Here is a 23,627-nt window from a genome sequence, read left to right on the forward strand (position 1 = left end):
CCGCCGTTTTCGGTCAAAAGGTCCTTTTCTACCATAAAATTATATCCCTCGGGACTTCTGAAAAGCATTGGACCGAACGAGAGTTCGGAAATTTGCACGTCGGAAAACACAACTCACCGAACATTTCGGTCGAAGTATGGAGAGGCCTTAAGTGTCTATACTTCGACCGAAATGTTCGGTGAGTTGTGTTTTCCGACGTGCAAATTTCCGAACTCTCATTCGGTCTAATGCTTTTCAGATGTCCTGAGGGACATCATTTTATGGTCGAAAAGGACCTTTTGACCGAAATCTTCGGTTTCGGTCGAAGTAGGCTACAGAGTGAAAGGTCAAGTTTATGATGTAGCCTATTAATGGTTCAGGTGGTTAAATATCTGAAAACACAAATTGACATGAATCCAAAATACACTGATGATTGTGCAGTCAAACAATGGAACTATGGAATCTCTGAAAAGGTTGTGGGGGTCCCTGCTTGGCTGCTTCATCTCTCTCAGCTAAAACCATAGGCTAAAACTTAGGTGTTGGGTTTTGAGTCCCGCGGTAAGAGGTGGGGTCATAGGGGGCGCTGGGGGGTGGGACCATGGGTGGGTGGCACAGAGCGATCACGTGACAGGAATACTCTGGGCAGGCCCTTTAACGGAGGAAGGTTCTTACATTTTGTAAACAACATGGCGCTTCACGGACTGCAAAGGTTGATAGTTGCTCGGTGAAATATTGCGTTGGTAAAACGGTCCACGTTTTACATGACATAAACTCTACATTTTTTTAATCTGACCCGTGCTAATAAACCGGACGTGTTATAAGTGCAAACTACACCGTCAAAGAGCTCTGCCGCCGAGCTGTCAAGAAGAAGACCGTTCTATCAATATAGAGGTAATGTTAGCCATCTTGCTAATGGTAGCTTTCTTAGATAACCTGAAGAGACTTATCTTACGTCGCCGATCTACTGCAATGAACCGAGGCAAAGTTACAAGTTGACAGCGAGAATAAGATATGTATTTCATGTTTTGCATCAGTGAAACACAGACAGTCTTGACATGAGCTGCAGAGCAGATCATTAATTCGTTAATTCGACTGCTGTGCTCTGTTATAATTCATGAGGCGAGGCCACGTAAACTACGTAGTCTCTCTCTCTCTCTCTCTCTCTCTCTCTCTCTCTCTCTCTCTCTACACCTGTCTCTGATGATTGATTCAATTGAGGTAGGGACATCAGGAAGCCTGCAGATCCCAAAACAGTCCAATATCTTAAATTATGGTCTCCTTTTTTAGTCCTTACTCCTCAAAAACATGAGTTTTTCCCCCTGATGCATCATTGCACCAGTTTGTAATTCTTGTATTCCTGTTTTGTTTTTTACTGGTGGAAAATAGTCATATTAATTTATGACACTATCTAATTTTGAGTTGTGTAATTGTGCCGATCAGATCATTTATAGCTTTTACTCCTGCCTGTCTTGCTTTGCAGTATGATAAAGAAGCATTTATTATTACTCAGTATTACTACAGTATGTAGTCTCCTGTCCTCAATCCAGTTGTTTTGATCCGCTGAAGAGCCTTGGCTTGAAACGTCAATAAATGACATTGAAGCAGATGAGTGGGTTATTAGTGTGATTTTTCTTCCATGCAGTTCTGTACCTCAGTCTCTCTCTGAGTCATTGAGAAAGAAAGCAAGTGCATTTGTAAGCTTGGGTTTTCTCATACAGAAGAACCAAGCCTTTTTTATGCTTACCAACTCATTGATTTACCATAAGTCCCAGACAGCTCTCTCCCCTCCCTCGCCAGGATCTCTTCAGTCTATGGGCTCTCAGTCCAGTTCTGGGATGTCCGGTGGAAGGGGATCCTCCAATGACAACCCAGCAGACCAGACCGATCCAACAGAAGAACCCAACCAGAGCAGCAGTGGTAGTAGCCGAGGCCGCAGGGCGGCTGACAGGCAGCAGGCGCAGCAGGCGGACAGACAGTTATCATCAGAGGAGGACGTCGATTTAGCTGAAGTGCTGGCTCACCTATTGAGGAGGTTTGTTGAGTTGAGTTTTACATTTAACTTAACATTTTACCATTTAAGCCAAGTGTCAGCTGATGCACAGGGGATGTGATCTGGGAAGAATGTAATGCATTTAGCTAGTGAAAACAATTTAAAGGTTTGGTTTTGTTGAAACGTTTAGGAGCAGAAATTATGGTAAGCTTTGGGTGTCACTGGGACCCACAATGCTGTCATGGCAATGTCACTAAGGGTTGCCCACCTGCCCCTGGCAGGTACAGTATCTCACATAAGTGAGTACACCCCTCTCATTTCTGCAAATATTTAATTATATCTCTTCATGGGACAAAATTGAAGAGATGAAACTTTGATCTAATGTAAAGTTGTCAGTGTACAGTATACAGTAACAGTGTCATTTTATTGTCTCCTCAAAATAACTCGACATACAGCCATTAATGTATAAAATGCTGGCAAAAAAAGTGAGTACACCCCTAAGTGAAAATGTCCAAATCGGGCCCAAGTGTCAACATGACTTGTACCCTGACGGGCAAGTTCAGGACCTTAGTGTCAACCCCTGAGATGTGTCAAGTGTTTAAACCTTTGGACACAACACTAGCCAACTGTTACTTTTCTGCCCTTATAACCAGTCCCTGGTAATTGCAGTGACACCAGTGGTAAGATGTCAGACCACCCCGCAAACCAACCAGCATGTGGAATGGAGGATATTGTTCTTTCCCTTCCCTTAATTAATAAGTACCACAGAAGCACTATGGAGCCAGACACAGTTGAGTACAGCATGTAAAACAGTGGTACATGCTGCCAAAAGCTATGAATCTGTCCTAGAGGCTACTTCCTCCTCACAGCGGAGAAACAGGGCTGCAGCCAGGCAGGAGATCATGAACCCAGTTTGATTGATCGTTGCTGTGTACATCTGTAAATTAGCTAACTCCTGATGGAGGTTATTTCTTTCTAAGACGTACAGCAAATGAATTGCGGTGTGTGTGTGTGTGTGTGTGTGTGTGTGTGTGTGTGTGTGTGTGTGTGTGTGTGTGTGTGTGTGTGTGTGTGTGTGTGTGTGTGTGTGCGCGTGTGCGTGTGCAGAATAGAACTTTATTGTCACATCACATGAATTTCAAGTAAAACAGCTTAAAACAGCAGCAGTTAAAAGTTAATAAATTGCAAAACCGCAAGAAACGTTCATTTAAAACCTAACAATCGTAAAATTATAAATAGATATAAAGCCAGTACAGCCAGTCCTACACTACTGCGTATTTAGCAGTCTCACTACAGTGGAGGAAAAACTGTTGAGCATCCTATCAGTGGTGCTTGGGATCCAACTGTAATTGATTGGTTCATTATTGGTTGGTTGAGTCACAGGTTTTCAAAGAGGGGTTGGTGGCCCCTAGGGGGGCTGCCAGGGGGCGCCAGGGGACCATTTGGAAAGTAGAGGATTTTTTTTTTAAAGAACTACAATATAATATATTATATACAGTGTGTATGTATATATATATATATTTTGGGTATGACATTGTAATGTCTATTTTCAAAATGATTCAACATTTTTAAAGCAAAAAACACATGGCAAAATTGATTGCAATTTTTGTGTTTTTGCATGTTTGTTTTGCAACTATTGCCATGGGTATCTTCAGCCATTTGCTGGTACTTGGCATGGAAAGCTTTGGGAACCACTGGATTGATTGATTGATTGATTGATTAATTGGTTACTTGCTTGATGTGGTATTTTGTGTGTGTGCAGGGGCCAGGTAAGGCTGATCCATGGCAGTGGGGCCACAGCACTCCAGTTGGTCCAGTCATACTCAGATTCTGATGATGACAGTGATGGAGCCTGGGAGGGCCGTCTGGGACACAGATATAATCCCCCCGGTAACCCATCATTTTACATGTATCTACACTGCTCATGAAAATCTAACACCTAGATTGCCTGGCTGTCAACACCCTGCATCATAATGATATAAATATTATTCTCTGAAAAAATACTGACCCGTTGTTTTGCGACCGACAGTGGATACCCAGCCTGACACAGAGGAATTGGATCAGAGTGAGATCCGAACCCAGATCATGCTGGCCACTGCCTCCTACAGCCTGAGAGGGCGACGCAGCTTCACCCACATGCTCACAGGGGTAATACGTAAAATAAATATTAACAGATGTATTCCCAAAATGTTAAATTAAGTATGTATGCCATATTTTAAAAATAAGGAATACTAGCACATATACAAGCTCCCAACGTGTCCCGTCGCAACACGTTGTGACCTTGTAGATCGGATACTTTAACTATTTTAGACAACAAAATTGTGACCCATTTAAAAAAAAAGAAAAGGGGATCCGCGACCCGAAATGGGGCACAGCTCAAAGTTTGGGTAACACCGCACTAATACTGTGCAGTGTGTGCTACTACCAATGGATTCAGTTTTAATCGATATTGGTATTTTGAGAATGTGTTGGAGTTCATGCTTTGTAGAAGTTCTTGTAATGTTGACTGTTAAGAACGTTTCGTTGCCAAGCTCAACCTTGGGGATTTAGACCTATACATGGAGATATGGAGCGAACCTGTTTGGCCTAACATGGAGATGTGGAGAACACTATATATGGAGATAGTCCATTCCATCATGTCATATGGGACTACCGTCATAGACAGTAGCCGTTTGTTAGGCCGGAGTCAATGGCAACCAGGTATGAACGGCATACGTGTCAGACTGACGTCATCAATATGACATCAGAGAAACATATATAAACCGGCTTCCCACCTAGATCGGGGTCAGATTCCAGAGACGCGACTCCAGTTGATCACAGGAAGAATCACTAAGCTAAGCATAGAACTCACTAGGACGGGCTAGGTATTGAAAGAGTCCTAACAGACATTCGTCAGAGGTTCTGCCGGAGAGAAACGAACTTGCGTCAGAGCCAAAGCCGAGCTCTACTTCATTGACTGTCTTGTTTCTCTGTGCTCCGTGTCTCTGGCAGAGGGAACAAGGCAGGTGTAGAGGATCCAGTTTTTCCCATGGCGAGTGCAGTCGCATCCGCACACAGTGAGTATGTCTAGACCACATGCAACAATGCACTCCCACACTAGACTAGTCAAACACCTCTGCTCCAAGTTAGAACAACATGCCGTCACGGCAGCCTACACTACTTTTTACTGCAGAGGTAAACAAAGCAAAAAATTGGGTAAATCATATCCTATTGACTGGTCCTTGAATTTTTGCATAAATGTTTTTTTATGAGTTGCTACAGTTGCTGCAATGTATTCAAATCTGTTATGTTCATTTCCATGGAAACTGAACTGTGGCCAAATGAACGCAGGCAATAAAATGTAGCTTCTTCTGCAAATAATAATAAATAAATGGAATGTATTGCTGAGTTGTGGTTGTAAAGAATTTGAACGCAGAACCTAGAAACGACTTGCCCCCACTTAGTTAAGTAAATCAATAACTTGGGGCAGAGGCCTTTCTGTCTGTGTGACCTACAGTAGGACTCCATGTAGGAGAATTGCAACAAAGATCTACACAGTCTCACAGATAAGGACTCATCAGTGACAAGCTGTGTGTGTCTATATAATACCTTTAAGTAAACCGGCACTAGAGAAGTGGTTTTCAAACTTTTTTGGTTCAGGGCAACCCTGTAAATAACTTTCTTCATCCACGGCAACCCTGAATTACATTGTTATTTTATATCACCTTACATCTATGTCATATTATAGTACATCAATATGTAAATCTTTCCCCTCAAGATACAGGTATGTCAGGAGGAAAACTTTAGACAATATCCGTTTCCATTATGGCAGATTGAAATTAAATGTATACTTGAAGTAACCAAGTATGCCCAGCATCCCTATTCTGGGTGGAACATTCACCAAAAACAACTGATTTACAAGCTCAAGACACATCACAACGTGATGCGTTGTGAGCTTGTAGATCTGTTGTTTTTGGTGAAGAGATTTGGTGTAGATTGAAAAAGAACGCACCAAGTACAGTGCAACAACTCATAGAGTATAGAGGTGGTTAAACTGATATTGATGAATTCCAAATATCACAGTATTCTGCAGCACCCACTTTGAGAAACCCTGCACTAGAGACCTGTTAATGGACCTTAGGTTTTTGACATACGTAACGTATTCCCTTCCAACAGCTTCCTGCCAAACTATGTGTCCCATAAGGATACATACCACCAGAAAGCCTTCTGCGGTGTGTACAACGAGGACGGCAACATGTTCCTCTCTGCCTGCCAAGGTAGGAAGTAACTCTGCCTCAAAAATAAAAACACAATATCTGACAGGATGTCACATATTACGCGCCTTCTGTAACAACCATAACAGTCGTAATGCAGTAATTATTAACATGCGTTTTAACTTGATTGAAGTCTGCATAGTTAAAAGGTTATTGATGCAATGTATCTATTGAACTGATTTGTTAAATGCATTTGGTTATGGTTCAGTTATTATCATCATCATTATTATTATATGGCAAGGCCCACTCATCATCAAAGTCTAAATTGGAAAGTACTTGAAAACACAATTTGATCTGGGTCTTGATTGGTTGTTGTTATTGATTGTATAACCTTCTGTCCGACATTTCTGCTTTATTGATATTAGTATACTCTGCAAGTCTGCATGAATGGAGTTATATCATATCCTATTATACTATGAACTAAATTTGGCACAAGGTCATAGTGCCTTGAGCCCACAGAAAACAGAGGGCCTGTTGCACTAGCCGTCTTTGTCTAGTTAGTCTAGTTGTTATTTATTTATTATTATAACTAATTATTTATTATTATTATTTATTATTTAGTCCATATTTACACATTTCCATATTTAATTAATGTGTACATGCAATGTCGTAGTGCATCTTAGAGGTGGTAGCAAAGCAATGCCTTTACTGACTGAACATTAGCCAATCAAGAGGTGTGAGTAGAACAGCACGGTGCGTTGGCACCGGTTCAGATATGACGCCAATTATGTTCTGCTGTGAATAGTAAATGCAGTCAGGTTTTACCAGCCACACAAATGAAGTCCTCTCATCTTTCATCATGTAATCTCATCTCCTTGAATCGGCATGATCCAGCATGATTTTCTCTCTATATACTTCCGTTTCCTCACTCTCCCAGTTATTTCTCTATTGAAGAAAAAAAAAGTGTGATGTATCAGATTTTATACATATTTTCATGACACTTTATAACAATAAAAATGTTCTGCAAAAAACAGCAGAATATATAATTTATTTTATTAATTTCAATTGTGGTCTTTTGAATGCTTGTGATGCTGCAGTAACTTTAGCCTACAAGAATGTTTCCTAATAACCATTTACATGAACACTTTACCAGATTCTGTAAATTCCTAGTTTGAAACAAATTGGCAGTTACAAAGAACCTAATATGGTCTTTACACTCAAAGTTAATAATGGAATTACGAGTAGCTGGTGCACACTGGGACTGGGTGCTACCAGTGAATGGATAATAATATCCATGAGGATATTGTTATTTGACATATTTTGGAGTAGCTGTCATCATGTCTTAACTCAATCAGCGCCTTTCACGGGATGTCGCGTGAAAAGTAATAGAGTATCTATAGAGCCATTCACGCGATGTCGCGTGAAAAGTAATATATTACTGTAACGGCGAGTAAAAATACCTAGTACAATGGCCGACGCTCCGGAGACGAAATCCGCGCTGATTTGTCATCATCACGGCTCCACGAGCACACAATAGTCATCCCATAACATTGAGGTGGACGGCCGATCTCATCTTTAATGTCCATTATCTCAAAACTACACTTTAGAAGCTAGGATGGAGGCAGATGCTCGCTTATTTTACACAGTTATAAAAGCTCCCGGTCGGCCATTACACAACTCCACGTGGACACGCATCGGTTCCGGCGCACGATCCGATGACGTCAGACGTACTTCCGGTCTAGACTTCTGGCCTTCAAAATAAGACAGCGGCCGTTAATGGGGCCGGGAGGGGGCACTCTGGACCCCCTAATCCGTTAATGTCCTGGGCTCAGAATGAGTTAATATAAGTGGTCTGGACACACTCTCCTTGCAGGTCAAACAATAAACAAAGAAGTAGAATTATGCACATCTCCACAGCTTCATACACCGTTCTGGATACAAAAACGATCAAGTGAATAAAAAAGGAAATGTCCGCACACGATAAGGATGCTCTCCCATCTTAATTTTTCAACCAAACAACGTTTCGCCCCACAGGGCTTTATTGGGAGAGAATCCTTATCGTGTGCGGACATTTCCTTTTTCATTCACTCAAACAATAAACAAAGTCACTAGAGTATTACCGTCTTAAATGTTTTAAGATGGGATATAACTCAAAATCCAGCACTTTGCTATAAAAGTGCAGTTTTATTTGTACTTGTTCATATTATATGTTACATGCATTTCCTAGGAGTCTGGAACTTTAATAGGAACCTAGGGAATAGGATGTTGGCTGTCATATGATTGCCATCCTTTTCCATTTGATTAGAAACACCTGTTGTTTTCCAACCAGAGGCTGCTATGTGATGCCTTCCAAATCACTTGGAGCTGAATGCAAATTTGTTGTGCTTAGCACTTGCCACAGGAAGCTAAAATTAGATCTTTATTCTGAAGAAATCTACATAAATAACTTCTGTTATATTGCCACAGCTTCCGTCGCATGCCTGCAATTTAATCTAGCAGGAACAAAGCATTGTAGGCTTATGTAGTTACACAATATGCACTGTCAACAACATGATCTAGAGCCCCATTGAGCTCTTCTTTATGGCAAAAATTAAAGTAACTAACAACTGACTAACCACTTAAGTAAGTAAGCCTTGTCAAGCCATGGGGCTTAAAGGGCAGGAGCCTATCTCCTGTTTCTGTAACTTGTGGTTGAGGTGGCATGATATACAAGTACATCCCTCAGCCATGATGTAAAAGTACACACCCCCTGGACATGACGCTTGAATGTCACAGGGACTTACCCCCGATCCAACCATTGATGATGAGTGCCAAGCAGGGAGGCATTGGGTCACATTTTTATAACTTTTGGTATGACCAAGCCAGCGTATTGAACCCCGACCCTCTCAGGGTGGACATTCTTGGCCACAAGGCCACTGAGCTGGTTAAGCCTGATCTATACTCCATTGTAGGTAACAGGTAGAGTCGCCGAAATGAAGCTCGCCGAGAAACGGGGGGTGCATTCGGAAATGCACACCAGGTGTGGCAACGGTGCGCTTTTTCAGCCTGAACTCTGAAGGTAAACTTTCTGAAAAGCAGCAGTTGCTAACCTAACGTTACTATTGATGTTTATAAACTAGGGTAAATTATAATAGAATATCAGAATATTAATTCATGTTGATACTGAAGAAGGCATACTGTGATTGTGTGTCCTACTTTACATGTTTGTTGTTGCTAGCATTAACATTTATGATACTGTGAGATTAAGACGATAACCATAATTTACCCTAGTTTATAAACATCGATAGCAACATTAGGTTAGCAACTGCTGCTTTTCAGAAAGTTTACCTTCAGAGTTCAGACTGAAAAAGCGCACGGTTGCCCCACCCGGTGTGCATTTCCGAACGCACCCCCCGTTTCTCGGCGAGCTTCATTTCGGCGACTCTACTGGTATTCTCCATTGTACACTAGTGCTGCAAGCTCACAATGCGCTGCATCACGACATGTTGAGAGCTTGTAGATCCGTTAATTTCACCACGGAACACTGGCGTATAACGGACTGTAAATTACTAAGCACTAGCCCTTACCCGTTCAAAGATATGAGCTCCAAAATGATGTGCAGTGTGTGGGTTATGGGATGTGCACTGTGCACACAGTATATGAGGGATGGAAAGTAACTTTAACTGGTGCTTGCATGATGTAGGAGCATCAATGTAAGAAACCCGTTTCGTTTAATGGCTACAGAGATACTGTCCCCCCTTCCCCCCCCCCCCCTAAAGGCTACAGAGATACTGTGTACCGATCTACATGACAACATATCCCCCCCCCCCCCCCCCACACACACACACACACACACACCCACCCACACCCACAAAGATATGAGCTCCGAAATGATGTGCAGTGTGTGGGTTATGGGGTGTGCACTGTGCACACAGTATATGAGGGATGGAAAGTAACTTTCTGGTGCTTGCATGATAATATGTAGGAGCATCAATGTAAGAAATACCCGTTTCGTTTAAAGGCTACAGAGATACTGTGTACCGATCTACATGACAACATCTGAAAGAGGGCCAGCCAACACCCCCCACACACACACACACACACACACGCACACACACGCACACACACGCGCGCACACACACACACACACACACACACACACACACACACACACACACACACACAGAGCTTGTTAAACATGTTGCCCCATGCTAGATGCAGAATAGATATGCCTCATGCTAGATGCGGGTTTAATGGCTACAGAGATACTGTCCCCCCAGCCCGCCCGCCCACCCGCCTGCACACACACCCGATTGCCTGCACACACCCCCCCCCCCCCCCCCGTGGGTGTGTGTGTGTGTGTGTGTGTGTGTGTGTGTGTGTGTGGGTTTGTGTGTGATTGTGCATGGCCTGAACAACAGCGCCCCTCCCTTAACATGTGTGGTCACAAAAGGTACTGTAGGCTAAATAGATATAGATACACCATAAAAATGCTATTATACAGCATACGATTTGTGAAAGTGACAAACGGGCTTCACAGTTATGTCAGGTGTGTTCATATGCTGATGGTGATGCGATTTCAGATCAATTGCTCCAGCCACCGAGGAGAAACGCTGAGACAGACAGACAGACAGACAGACAGACACTCACTCAGACATTCGCAAAATTATAGTATAGATAATAGACCGTGGGTATTTTTGCGACTGATTGCCAATAATGACACATGTATGAATCCCCTCTGCAGACCAGAACATCCGGCTGTACGACACCAGCAGGGGGCGCTTTAAGCTGCGAAGGACAGTGAAGGCGCGAGACGTGGGCTGGAGCGTGCTGGATGTTTGCTTCACCCCAGACACGCAGCACATTCTCTACTCCAGCTGGTCTGACTACAGTAAGACAATAGGGCCACAGGAACATCACCAATATGTTGGATAGAACTTTTTGCTTGCTCCATGCATCTTACTGTTTGTTTGTTTTGGGAAGAGAGTAAGAAATAAAAAGCTAACCAACTTGGCCATTTTCTGAATCTAGATCCCTGGCAGCAGTGGCAGCAGGATTGCCATTTTGGGTGGGCACGGCAAAGTGATGGAATGCCTTACATTCACATGCTCCTGTGCTCTACTTTTTGAACTAAACCTCTGAAGTGTATGATTTGAGGAGTCAGTTATTTTAAAATGGCATTTTAAAATAATTCTGAGTGTAATATACCAACTGAACATCTGTGATGAATATTAGCTAGCTAGTTTAGAAACCAATTTACTTTGGCACTTCTTAGCCAGCTGCAGTGCTTCAAGTTTAAAATAAGTACAGCCACTGCAAGAATTAGTTCCCTGGATTGTCTCACCCTATCAGAGCCACCCTATGATGCTACTTAACTCCTCCTTGGTTACTATGCCCCTACAGTTAGCTTTCATTTCAACTGCAGTCCTACGCAAATTAGCTGGTTCTGGCACACAGTGAGTTATTCACGAGTCACGACAATGTGTTTTACTCATTATGTTCTCTCTCTTCTCTCACTCTCCATCTCCGTAGTTCATGTGTGCAGTGTAGACGGAGACAGTGAAACTCACACCGCCTTGGACCTCAAGTTAGTGTTTCTCCTCCATAGTAACTTATAGCATTGCAGCTCAGGTACAGTAATATTATCAGTCCTGGCTTCTCTACCTCCATTACTGCATGGACGGATGAATGATGCTGACAGGGTTTCATCACATCACTCCACTCACTCTGTGTATCAAGTCACCAATTATAGGGACTATTATGGCATAGCAGCAGCATACCTCTGTTCAAACCCATAACGATTCCAACAATATGGTGATGAGTGTCGTTCATGCACGTTGAGGAGTAGACTGACTGAGCAGTTGTAATGTTGCTGTTGCTGAGGTTGTGTGCTGTCGCGCTGAGCTTGGTGTGTGTGTGTGTGTTGTGTTGTGCAGTCCAGACGAGAGGAGGTTCTGTGTGTTCTCGCTGGCCGCCTCTACGGACTCCAAGGAGATATTGGGGGGGTGAGTTCAACCGAGCACGTGAGCTAAAGCTGTGAAGCAGATAGGGCTGTCACGATATGACATTTTACATGACGATTAATTGTCACTCAAATAATTGGCGATTAACGATTTAATTGTGTTTTTGTCGTTGACAATTACATTTCTGTTTGGCTTTTAGGCTTTGAACTTGTACATGGTAGATATGAGACATAACCTAAATATACAAAGAAATTACTGACATATTTGACAACTTACTACTTAAAAAATAACTTTGATAGTGGAAATAGCCGATCTACAAGCTCACAACGCGTCGCGATGCGACACGTTGTGAGCTTGTAGATCTGCTATTTCGGACATTTTTCAACATTCACGATTATGACGATTATGACAAAATAATTGCGATAATGTCAAATAATCACGATTAGACGATTATGTAATAATTGTGACAGCCCTAGAAGCAGATAAACCTGTACTTTTTTAATGTCATCGACATTTCTATCCAGATATTTATTATACACTATTCTTAAAACTATAAAGAACCTCTGTGCAATGTGCATTACAAATAAAGTGGGTAATGCAATTCAGTTATAATTTTGGTTGATTTTAAAAGACAGGTGCTACAGTACGTATTCAGAAGAGAAATGTAAATACCCCCGTCGGTAATCAGTGTGTGCAGCTTTGGATGAGAATTAATTCAAGTCTCTCCGTCACTTTTCCAGAGCAAACGATGGCTGCCTCTACGTCTTTGATAGGGAGCAGAATAAAAGAACACTGAAGGTTTGTGTGTGTGTGTGTGTGTGTGTGTGTGTGTGTGTGTGTGTGTGTGTGTGTGTGTGTGTGTGTGTGTGTGTGTGTGTGTGTGTGTGTGTGTGTGTGTGTCTCTCTCTATATATGTGTGCTTCTTGTGTCTGCACATAGGCCTGTTTGTGTGCATTGAGCACCTGCTCACAAGTTACAAGTCACCGTTCACTGTTCTATATGGTGATCAAGGTGAGCTGAATAATGTGTGTCATCTCACACAAAGCTTTCCACTGTCCCTGCCACCTGTGTCTGCTAACAGTGGGTCCAGAGCTCCGCTCCACAGGGGGTTCAGTTCAGCGCACCTCTTTTCTCCTCCCCCGTTTCTGTGTGGAAGTCACAGAATGACCTCCGCCATCTGTTTTCTCTCTGTGTCTCATTCGCTACCCTCTCCCTGCTCCCCCACCTGAGTTTATGCATCAGTGTCTGACTGTACTTTGTCTCCTACTGTATCTCTCGCGTGTATCAAAACAACATCCCGCTTCCAGCAGTGGAAGCTTGTGATTGGCTGAACCGGAGGTAGGGAGCGCTCCGTTGTGTTCGCCTGGACCGCGCGGAGGTGCCGCGAGCTCACTCGTGTATAGGTTATAGGTAATATAATAGGCCTACATGCGATCTTTCATGACATATAACACAAGAAATAATCATAACACAAGGTCAAACTTGTATTCTACTTAATAATTGGGATTTACAAGAACTATTATCATAGTTATAATATTAGACCTACATTTACAGTAGTTTAGGCATTTTGGTTTGATAAGGTTGTGGGCAGAACAATTTGTCCTTGTTATTTGACTATTTTTACTTTAATTATTAATTAAAGACACTTCATAGTGAATTAGTGATTATAATAAATAGCCTATGTCATGATTGTTGTTATAGCTAGATCAGATTGTGTTTATAATATAACGCCGGCGCGCCACCGTCAACTCCACCGAAAACAACCACTCCGCCCTTGTTCCATTGTTGGAACCGGGATGTTGTTTTGATACACGCGTATTTCTCTCTCTCTCTCGTTTGTCCATACGCGCCCTCCCCCGTAGCCTTGTCCCCATGTCCCATAGTAGTCTCTCACCTACTGTACATAATCACATGGAGGCAAATTCACCATTACATATTGTGCACCCACATTTACATATTGTTCATTCTCACTCATTTGCACTCCCACTTGCAGTGGTGGGAAAAAGTACTACATTTTTTTACTTGGGTAAAAGTATCAATATTCAATGTAGAAATACTCTGTTGCAAGTAGAAGTCCAGAATTCTAAATGCACTTGAGTAAAAGTACAAAAGTATTGGCATCAAAAGTAAAAGTGCTCGTTATAACGAATAACGTGTTCCTTCCACGCGCTACGTCCATCCCGGGGAAAAGACCCCCTGTCAGGTGAAAAGAAACAACTTGGACTACTCATGCATTGAAGGAAGCATGAGGTCAGTCCGTTGTCTCCCCAGGCGCGGCAGAGGGAGAGCAGAGCCCAGGATTACATAGGCAATTGGCACTGGGTGAAAAAATGGGTTGCAAAATCGTGGGATAAAAATTATAGAAAAAAAAAAATTGCTCGTTATGCAGAATGTCAATGAAAATAGCACATAGCTTCTACAAAATTGTACTTAAGTACAGTACTTAAGTACGGTAAATGTACTTATTTACTGTACAACCACTGATTCGCAGTCCCACTCTCCCTGTGCTCCCTGCTCAGATCGACGCCCACGAGGACGACGTGAACGCCGTGGTGTTCGCCGACAGCTCCTCCCAGCTGCTGTTCTCGGGCAGCGACGATGCGCTTGTACAGTACTTAAGTAAATGTACTTATTTACTGTACAACCACTGATTCGCAGTCCCACTCTCCCTGTGCTCCCTGCTCAGATCGACGCCCACGAGGACGACGTGAACGCCGTGGCGTTCGCCGACAGCTCCTCCCAGCTGCTGTTCTCGGGCAGCGACGATGCGCTGTGCAAGGTGTGGGACAGACGGACGCTGCGTGAGGAGAGACCGCAGCCCGTAGGACAGCTGGCCGGACACAGAGATGGCGTCACCTTCATCCACAGCAAGGTAGCTGCAGTAGAGGGATGCGTGGTGGGTGGTGGAAGGTGGGTGGGCCAACAAAACGGAGGCTGGAGTTTAATTAACCTGTCATGTGAGGTCAACAAAGAGTTCTCCATAATGATGTTCTCCATAACCCAGCGATGGCTGCATTACAACCAGGAATGTGAATAAGAATGTGCAAAGCTCAGGGGAAAAAAGTCCCTCGCGTATGATGTTTTCAGTCTGTTATGGTTAACAGTGTTAGCTGAAGCTAATTTAAATGGGCCCTATGAATGGCAAGCAGGAAATAGGAGTGTAATGTTACTTCCTTCCAACGTGTTACCAATGATACTAATTAAGGCTCTGTTCCATTTAGCGTGGCAGAGCTTTTCCAGTGTGCCAACATGCAGACTCTGTTTGGCTTGAACGGAACACAACCTTAATTAGTATTAGGGCAGTTAATAAGTCATGGACTTTTGAATAAATTGTATACACCAGGAAAAGTTGAATCATACACTTCAATGCATCCAGATAACGCCTGTCAGTCTTTCTGACATGAAAATAATATATACAAAAGTATATATATATATACAAAATAAATACAAATAATATTGAGAACATCTGGAAGATTCTCGATTCTGAACTTGACAATTCGATTTTAATAGTCATAAATAAATTGCGATACATTATGAATCAAAAAATATTTTTTTTTGCCCACCCTTAATTACTACTGTATGCTGTTGAATCATAGGCTTCATCACCATAATTATGATACCATATCAATCAGTAAGGTTAATTATCTGGGGTTCATGAAGAGGCACAGTATATTCCATGTCGATATCATGTTTCGTATTTCTGTACCAGGGCGATGCGCGCTATTTGATCAGCAACTCCAAGGACCAGTCCATCAAGCTGTGGGACATCAGGAAGTTCTCGCCCAAGGAAGGGCTGGCTGCCTCGCGCCTCGCTGTCACCCAGCAGAACTGGGATTACCGCTGGCAACAGGTCCCCCAGAGAGGTGAGGATAGCAAATAAAGAGAATAGATAGGGCTGACAGAGGAGTGTTAGGAAGAACAAGGAAGAGAGGGGGAGGTATCTTCAAGATTAGTGACCCTGGCCCAGACCATGGCTTAGCGGTCTGGGTACCTAGGCTCTAAAGTAGCCTGACAGTGCATCGCGGGTTCGAGTCCCGTTCCCGGCGGTCTTTATAGCACGTCGTGACCCATCTCTCTCTCCCTGTTTCCTGTCCATCTCCACTTTCCACTATGAATAAAGGCATAAAAGCCCGCAAATATTAGCTGTTATGCCTCTTCCACGTACACACAGAAGCACTTTAAATCAGCTCCAGCTATATATTGTACATTAAAATGTTAAAGAACTTACCTGATTAATTGAGTCGACGTTAGCAAAACATCAGTGTGGTTGATTAGTTATGGACTTTTCAATTTAATTTGTAAAATTTCTCCAGGGATTCTTCTTTTTTTTTTTTTTAAAGATTAGTTTTTTCGGACAGTAGACTGACAGGAAATGGGGCAGAGACGGGGAGTGACATGCGGCAAAGGAATCGGATTGGATATTCCGGATTGGGAATCGAACCGGCAGCGCCGCCAGGCATCCATGCCTATGTGGCAATGCCAGCGGGCGCCCCTCCAGGGATTATTTTCAGATAGACTTTAACGATAACATTACTTTGCCAAAAAACGAATGATTGGGTGGTGGATTAGTCAAAGGATATACAGTATTAATTGCTGTACTGCAACATTGGCAATGTGCTATTGCACATTCACTTTACTACTATTTGCCCTTACTTAATTTGTACATCATTGGTAATGTATTTGCTTTACTTAATTGTACTTAATTCAATATATTCCTTATCGTTATCTACTACAGCCTTGAAAAGACACAAGCTGACCGGTGACACCTCGGTGATGACGTACCGCGGCCACGGCGTTCTGCACACGCTCATCCGCTGCCGTTTCTCACCAGAGTTCAGCACCGGACAAAGATTTATCTACTCAGGATGCTCGACCGGCAAAATCATAAGTGAGTCTTACTGTTTATATATGTATATATCAGCGTTGATTTTGACAGCAAACTTTGATTCAGTTTTAGTCTTTTGAATAAAATTCCATTTAGTTTTAGTCATATGAAATGTTTTGGTTTTAGTCTTGTTTTAGTTGATTAAATATCATAATAAGATTTTATTAGACAAAAAATTTTGACAGACCTTGATGGCGTTGTAATGGCAGATTTTGCACATTGTTGCATGCTGACAATATCTGATCTACAAGTTCACAACGCACCCAAACATAAAATGAGTTGTCTTTTAGTTCTACTGGATCTCTTCTCCACTAGTCCCTCCCTTACTTATTAGTTTAGTTTTTATTTGTTGATTGATTGATTGATTGAATATTCTATTAAGTACAGTCAAAACACCTGCCTAAAGGGAACACCCAAAAAAGCCCTTGCGGTCTTGTTTCCGTTGGAGGTCCTTGGTATTCAATTCATCAACATGTAAAGTAGTGTGTGTGTGCGTGTGCGTGTGTGTGTGTGTGTGTGTGTGCGTGCCGTGCGTGCATGCGCGCGTGCATGCGTGCGCTCGCACATGTAGATAGATAGATGGATAGATAGATACACACAGTCACTCATATCAGCTGAGAGACACATACAGTACATCCTCAGTGTATAAATATGTGTGAGACCTAATATGCTCTCTGACAGATATAGATCCTGTATGTCTGACAGTGAAATATAAGGTTAATGACGGGTCCTATATTCGTATGCACTTTTCTCAATTATGCAGTTTACGATGTGCTAACGGGCGCCGTGGCAGCCAGGCTGGCGAGCCATGATGCATGTGTGAGGGATGTTAGCTGGCACCCCTATGAGGACAACATTGTCAGCAGTTCTGTGAGTACTGCCGTCTCTCTCTCTCTCTCTCTCTCTCTCTCTCTGTCACAGATGTTATGATAGACCAGGCACGTGCACACATAGATGTCAAAGGGGGCTTGAGCCCCTGCCCTTTTAGCCATCTGTAAAAAGTGCCCTCTCCAGACCATGAATGCAGTTTTTATTATGGTGAAAGAAATGCAAATGCCCCCTTTCCATGCCATACCTGAACGCAGCATTCAAGAGAATTGCCTTGTCCAAACTCTCCTGAACTTGAATGCATCATTTTATGCGGAAATAATTGCCCTCTCTGTGTAGAAATCCATGCCGTTCTGCCACATCTCCAGTACTCACTTGATTATGCTTAGTTTAGTGTGGTATCAAGTGCCCTAAATAGCCGACCTCCAAGCTCTCAACGCGTTGTGCTGCGACGCGTTGTGAGCTTGGAGGTCTGCTATTTTCAATATTTTCATCAAAAGGCCCTTTTAGCAATTTCAGCCCCTGCCTCTATAACATTCTCTGCACGTCCCTCAAAGTGGGGTCCGGCTGGGACCCCCAGGGGTAATAAACCCTTTTGTAAATCCCGCCCCATTCTGCCCTGTTACTATGATGGGACATTAACCCTGGGCAGATTGTTTTTATAGTGGAAGTGGATGGGATTTTTTTTCCCTTCATAGCCTCATTACAGCTATATAAAGTACCAAAGGAAAAACACCTAGGTGATATTAATAAAAAGGGAAGACAAAGGTACAGTAGTTACATTGCAAAACAGGGGGTTTACCCGAAAATATATGTTTTAATTTGTTTAATCCCAGTGGGACAGAATCCTCTTTGCAGATTATTTTATAGTGGTAGTGGATGGCATTTTTTTCCCCTTCATAGCCTCATTACAGCTATATAAAGTACCACAAAAAACACATCTACGTGATATTAAGAAAAAGGGAAGAAAAAGGTACAGTAATTACATAGCAAAACAGTAGTTTTCCCCCGAAAAATAAATGTTTTAATTAGTTTAATCCTCTGGATCAGAGATAGAAAGAGAAGCGCATTGCATCTTGGGTACTAGGAAGAGGACAGAGAGAATGTTTCTCCTCACATAATAGGCTGGCTTTTCGTAATTCTGCCCATTTAAATTATATGTACCCAATCGTGACTCTTAGACCATTGATAAGGTACATGTGAACTAGTTTGTTGAAGCTTATTCGTTATGATGAGCGAGATCGCTTGACGCTTGCCGTCGCTATCACCGTACCGGCCGATCTCCGTGTCGCGCACTGCGGACAGTTTTTGAAAGGCTGAAGCAACATTCTCCACTGCACAAACTCCACCCCCGATAGCAAAAAGTGAATGTTTTTTTCTGGTTGGCCAGTCAGGGAGTCTCAGGGACCAATCAGAAGGCTGACAAACGGTCTATTGTGGGGGTTCTAGACAGGGTGTCCCAACTGTCCCATTGTCCATTATACAGTTTATCTATTCTACAGTATGACAAAAAGTGTAGTTACAAAGTCCTTGACATTGACAACAGTTGATATGAAGGTATCTACAATAATGCAGAAGTGCTTTTTAGAACAGATGTTAAATGTTCAAATGAGAAATCAATAAGAAAGAACATTGTAATGTGTTTTTCAAGTCCAGCTAAATGACATAATCATTAGCCGCAATGATGCATCCCCATTTAGTAGACGACAACCTAAATCGCACATGATTTCTCCGCTCCCACCCTTCTCTAACTTCCTCTGTCATTCCTCGCTGCCTCTCTCGTGTTCTCTCACTCCCTTTCCCTTATGCATTCTCTCTATTCTCTCTCTCTATCCTCTGTTGTTCTTCTCTCTCCCCGTCTCCGATCACTCGTTCCTTCCGTTCCATTGTCATGTTATTACTCTTTGTCTCCTCCACAGTGGGATGGAGTGGTACGCATGTGGGAGCACAGACAAACCCACCCGCTAGAGGAGGAGCGAGAGAGAGAGCGAGACTGAACGCTGGAATCCCCCACCGCACCCGGAGCTTGTTACGACAAAAACAGCAGTTTGAACCCTAGGGATGGTCATTGTAAGTTAAATTAACGTTAGAAATGTACTGGGCAAACAAAGTGTGACTCACCATAATGACTATAACTGTATAAATGATGTATAATATTTCAATGTTAGGCCTCCGTTCACAGAGTAAGTCAAGGGTGCTGATTTGGAGTCAGTGTGGACTTTCTTATTGAGAAAACCGTGGTCCATTGGGCCATTATCGCTGATCTGACGTCCAAACTCAGAATTTGTGGACATCTTTGTTCTCCGTTTGGACAAAAAAGAAATGGCCAAAAGCGGACATGTTTTATTCATGTTGAGGCCAAGACTTTGTGAAGTGGTTGAGATGCAGAAAACATATATTCATGCATACATACGTACATACTTACATACATACATACACATTGATCTGTGTATGTGCTATTAGAGTGTGTTTATATCAATAGCTGTGTTCATTCCCAGACCTCTGTTTTGCATTATCAATAAAACATTTCTTTGAATGTAATTACGCAGATTGTTTTTAGTTTTTCTTTTTTTTTTCCAACTTTTTTGTAACTTGAGCGACATTTGTCATCAGGACTTGAATCTACGATAACAGCCACTGGATGGTTGGATTCCACATTTTTTTCACTGACCAATTTCAGTTCTAAGCACCTTCCCTGGGGTGTCTGGTGGCTCAGACAGATAATGCACAGACCTCATTAAGTCTGTTAAGTCCAACTCGGGTCAAGTCGTGCATGGATCCCCACTCGACACCAGTTTATTTAAATAAAGGGTAAAATAATATAACCTGACCTGAGGTTGTCACAATTTACTGGAAAATCTGTATTTAGAGAAGTTATTACTTGTTCATTCTATTAACCACTTAACTCCTATATACTTAGTTGACTGGGATCCCTCAGGGCTTGCTTACTTACTACCATACCATACTTACCAAATCTCTTTATCAAAAATTGTTTGTTTGTTTTCTTTTGGGGGGGCTTTGTGCCATTGTACTACCGGTATTTTGTCAGGACTGGCTATATCTATTACTATATAAACTAGAACTGCGGTTTTGGGGCTCACATGGACTCCACCAACTGCACAACCGCATCTGACCTTCTGGAAATTCTGTCATTTTTTAACATTACACAACACATTGACTTCCCCACCCACAATAAAGGACACACTCTGGATTTACTCTGTTCCACTGGCACCACCATCAGCCACATATCTACAACTGACCTCTCCCCCAAAGTGTCCGACCACCTGGCCATCACTTTCCACATGGACACCCCCTCCCCCATTGAAAAACACAAGCGCACCATAACATTCCGGAACCTTAAATCCATAAATCCAACTTCCCTCTCCATATCACTCTCAAACACCATTTCCGATTCCTCCCTCACCCAGGCTGTTTCCCCCACTGATCTGGTTAACCTGTACAATAACTCGCTCTCCTCCTCCCTCGACCAGATTGCACCCACTCAAACTCGCTCCGTCTCCTTCACCCACACTTCCCCCTGGTACACTGATGAACTACACCTCCTCAAAAAGAAAGTCAGACAGTCAGAAAGACTCTACAAAAAAAACGGTCTAACCATACACAATGACATTTATCAACAACATCTGCAGATCTACAAAACCACCCTCAACTCCACCCGCTCTTCTCACTACTCCGGAATCATATAGGCTGGAAACAGAAACCCCAAGGTCCTTTTTTCCACCATCAACAAACTGCTTAAACCCATGGACACCATCTCAAGCTCCTTCACTGTAGACAAATGCAATAACCTCCTCACATTTTTCCAGGATAAAATCACCACCATCCACAACCAGCTGAGCATTTCCCCCCCCTGACTCCAACCTGACTCCCCCCCCTCTTTCACTACCTTCACACTCTTTCTCCACATTTATGGAAATCACACCCTCTGACCTTTCCTCTGTTGTTACCGGCATGAAATCATCAACCTGCTCCCTGGACCCTCTCCCCACCTCTCTCCTTAAAGACTGTCTCCCCACTCTCACCCCACTCATGACCAAAACCATAAATGCCTCCCTCTCCTCTGGTTTTGTCCCCCCTCCTCTCAAACTTGCCACTGTCACACCCATCCTCAAAAAACCTGGTCTTGACCCCGACTCCCCAAATAACTACAGACCCATTTCCAACCTACCCTTTCTGTCAAAAATCCTGGAACGCGTCGTCACAAACCAAATCACCACCTACCTTGAATCCAATAACCTATTTGAAATATTCCAATCCGGTTTCCGCTCCAGACACAGCACAGAGACAGCCCTCCTCAAAGTCACCAACGACCTCCTGCTTTCCTCCGACACTGGTTCACTCAACATTCTCATCCTTCTCGACCTCACGGCTGCTTTTGACACTATCAAACACTCCATACTCCTCTCCCGTCTACAGTCCACCCTCGGAAATCACAGGCACTGCCCTTTCCTGGTTTAAATCCTATCTTTCCGACAGACAGCAATACATTTCCATAAACAACTACAAATCCATCACAACCTCCGTTATCCGTGGTGTCCCCCAGGGCTCTGTGCTTGGCCCCCTCCTATTTATCATTTACATTCTCCCCCTTGGTCAAATCCTCCGCCGCCATGGCCTCCATTTCCACTGCTACGCCGACGACACCCAGCTGTACCTCCCCACCAAAACCATCACTCCTACCACCCACTCCACTCTCACCACCTGCCTGACTGATGTTAAAACCTGGATGCAAAACAACTTCCTCAAACTCAACTGCAATAAATCCGAAATCCTCATTGTTGGTCCTGATGCCCTCACCCGCTCCACCATACATTTCTCCCTCAACATTGACGGATCCACCATCACCCCCTCCAATAAAATCCGCAACCTTGGTGTCATCCTGGATCCCACCCTCTCCTACCAATCCCATGTCAATAACATCACCAAAACAGCCTTTTTCCACCTCCGTAACATTGCCCGCCTCCGTCCCACACTCTCCCAATCTGCTGCAGAGACACTCATCCATGCCTTCATCACATCCAGACTCGACTACTGCAATAGCCTCCTCTACGGTGCCACCTCCAAAGTACTCAATAAACTACAATATGTGCAAAATTCCGCTGCCCGCCTCCTCACCAAAACCCGATCAAGAGACCACATCACCCCAGTTCTCCACGATCTCCATTGGCTACCCATAAAATACAGGATTGATTTCAAAATACTGATCACCACTTACAAGGCCCTCAATAACCAGACTCCCAGCTATCTCTCAGACCTTGTTCAACGCCATGTTCCCTCCCGCAACCTCAGATCTGTAAATGAGAACCTTCTCAAGTTCACTCACAAGGCCAAGAAACGCACCTGGGGTGACAGGGCTTTCTCCGTTGCAGCCCCCACCCTCTGGAACCCACTCCCACCCCATATAAAAGAAGCCCCCACCCTTGCCGTGTTCAAAGCCTCCCTCAAAACCCACCTTTTCAGACTTGCTTTCCCTTCCTAACTTTTCTCCACTCGCCTTTCAGTTTTTATTTTTCTTCCCTGTGTGCCTGCTAATGTACATCTTAGATTTTATCCTTTTAATCTTTGTCCTAATAAAGTTGTTTTATTTTATTTTGTTTGTAATGCGACTTTGAGTATCTTGAAAAGTGCTATATAAGTTCGATGTATTATTATTATTATTATTATTATTAGGGAATGCAATTGAATCATTGAATAACCATCACTTATTAATTCGTTGCCAAATCCAAGATGGCATCCATCCCAAGGTGATGTCCTGTTGTAATTGTAAACCTTTTTTTATTAAAAATGAA

The 23,627-nt window shown here is 43.1% G+C and overlaps 1 protein-coding gene across 3 annotated transcripts; it reads left to right on the forward strand.

Annotated features, from left to right (window-relative positions):
• Positions 1–681: 681 nt before the first annotated feature.
• Positions 682–23,286, forward strand: dcaf11 (ddb1 and cul4 associated factor 11). 3 transcript variants are annotated; one of them, XM_080751486.1, is made up of 15 exons: positions 682–870; positions 1,756–2,020; positions 3,732–3,859; positions 3,999–4,117; positions 4,961–5,025; positions 6,125–6,225; positions 10,886–11,032; positions 11,674–11,728; positions 12,078–12,146; positions 12,845–12,902; positions 14,791–14,976; positions 15,814–15,967; positions 16,840–16,992; positions 17,753–17,859; positions 19,737–23,286. In XM_080751486.1, exons 2-15 carry the CDS (start codon positions 1,791–1,793, stop codon positions 19,812–19,814), a joined length of 1,650 nt encoding a protein of 549 aa, XP_080607612.1. In that variant the 5' UTR covers positions 682–870; positions 1,756–1,790; the 3' UTR covers positions 19,815–23,286. The 3 variants fall into 3 exon arrangements, with proteins under 3 accessions (XP_080607612.1, XP_080607611.1, XP_080607613.1); XM_080751485.1 differs by having other exon boundaries at positions 1,777–2,020; XM_080751487.1 differs by having other exon boundaries at positions 1,777–2,011.
• Positions 23,287–23,627: the final 341 nt, after the last annotated feature.

Source organism: Nannobrachium achirus (genome assembly GCF_963921795.1).
Source record: "Nannobrachium achirus genome assembly, chromosome: 21".
NCBI lineage: Eukaryota > Metazoa > Chordata > Actinopteri > Myctophiformes > Myctophidae > Nannobrachium > Nannobrachium achirus.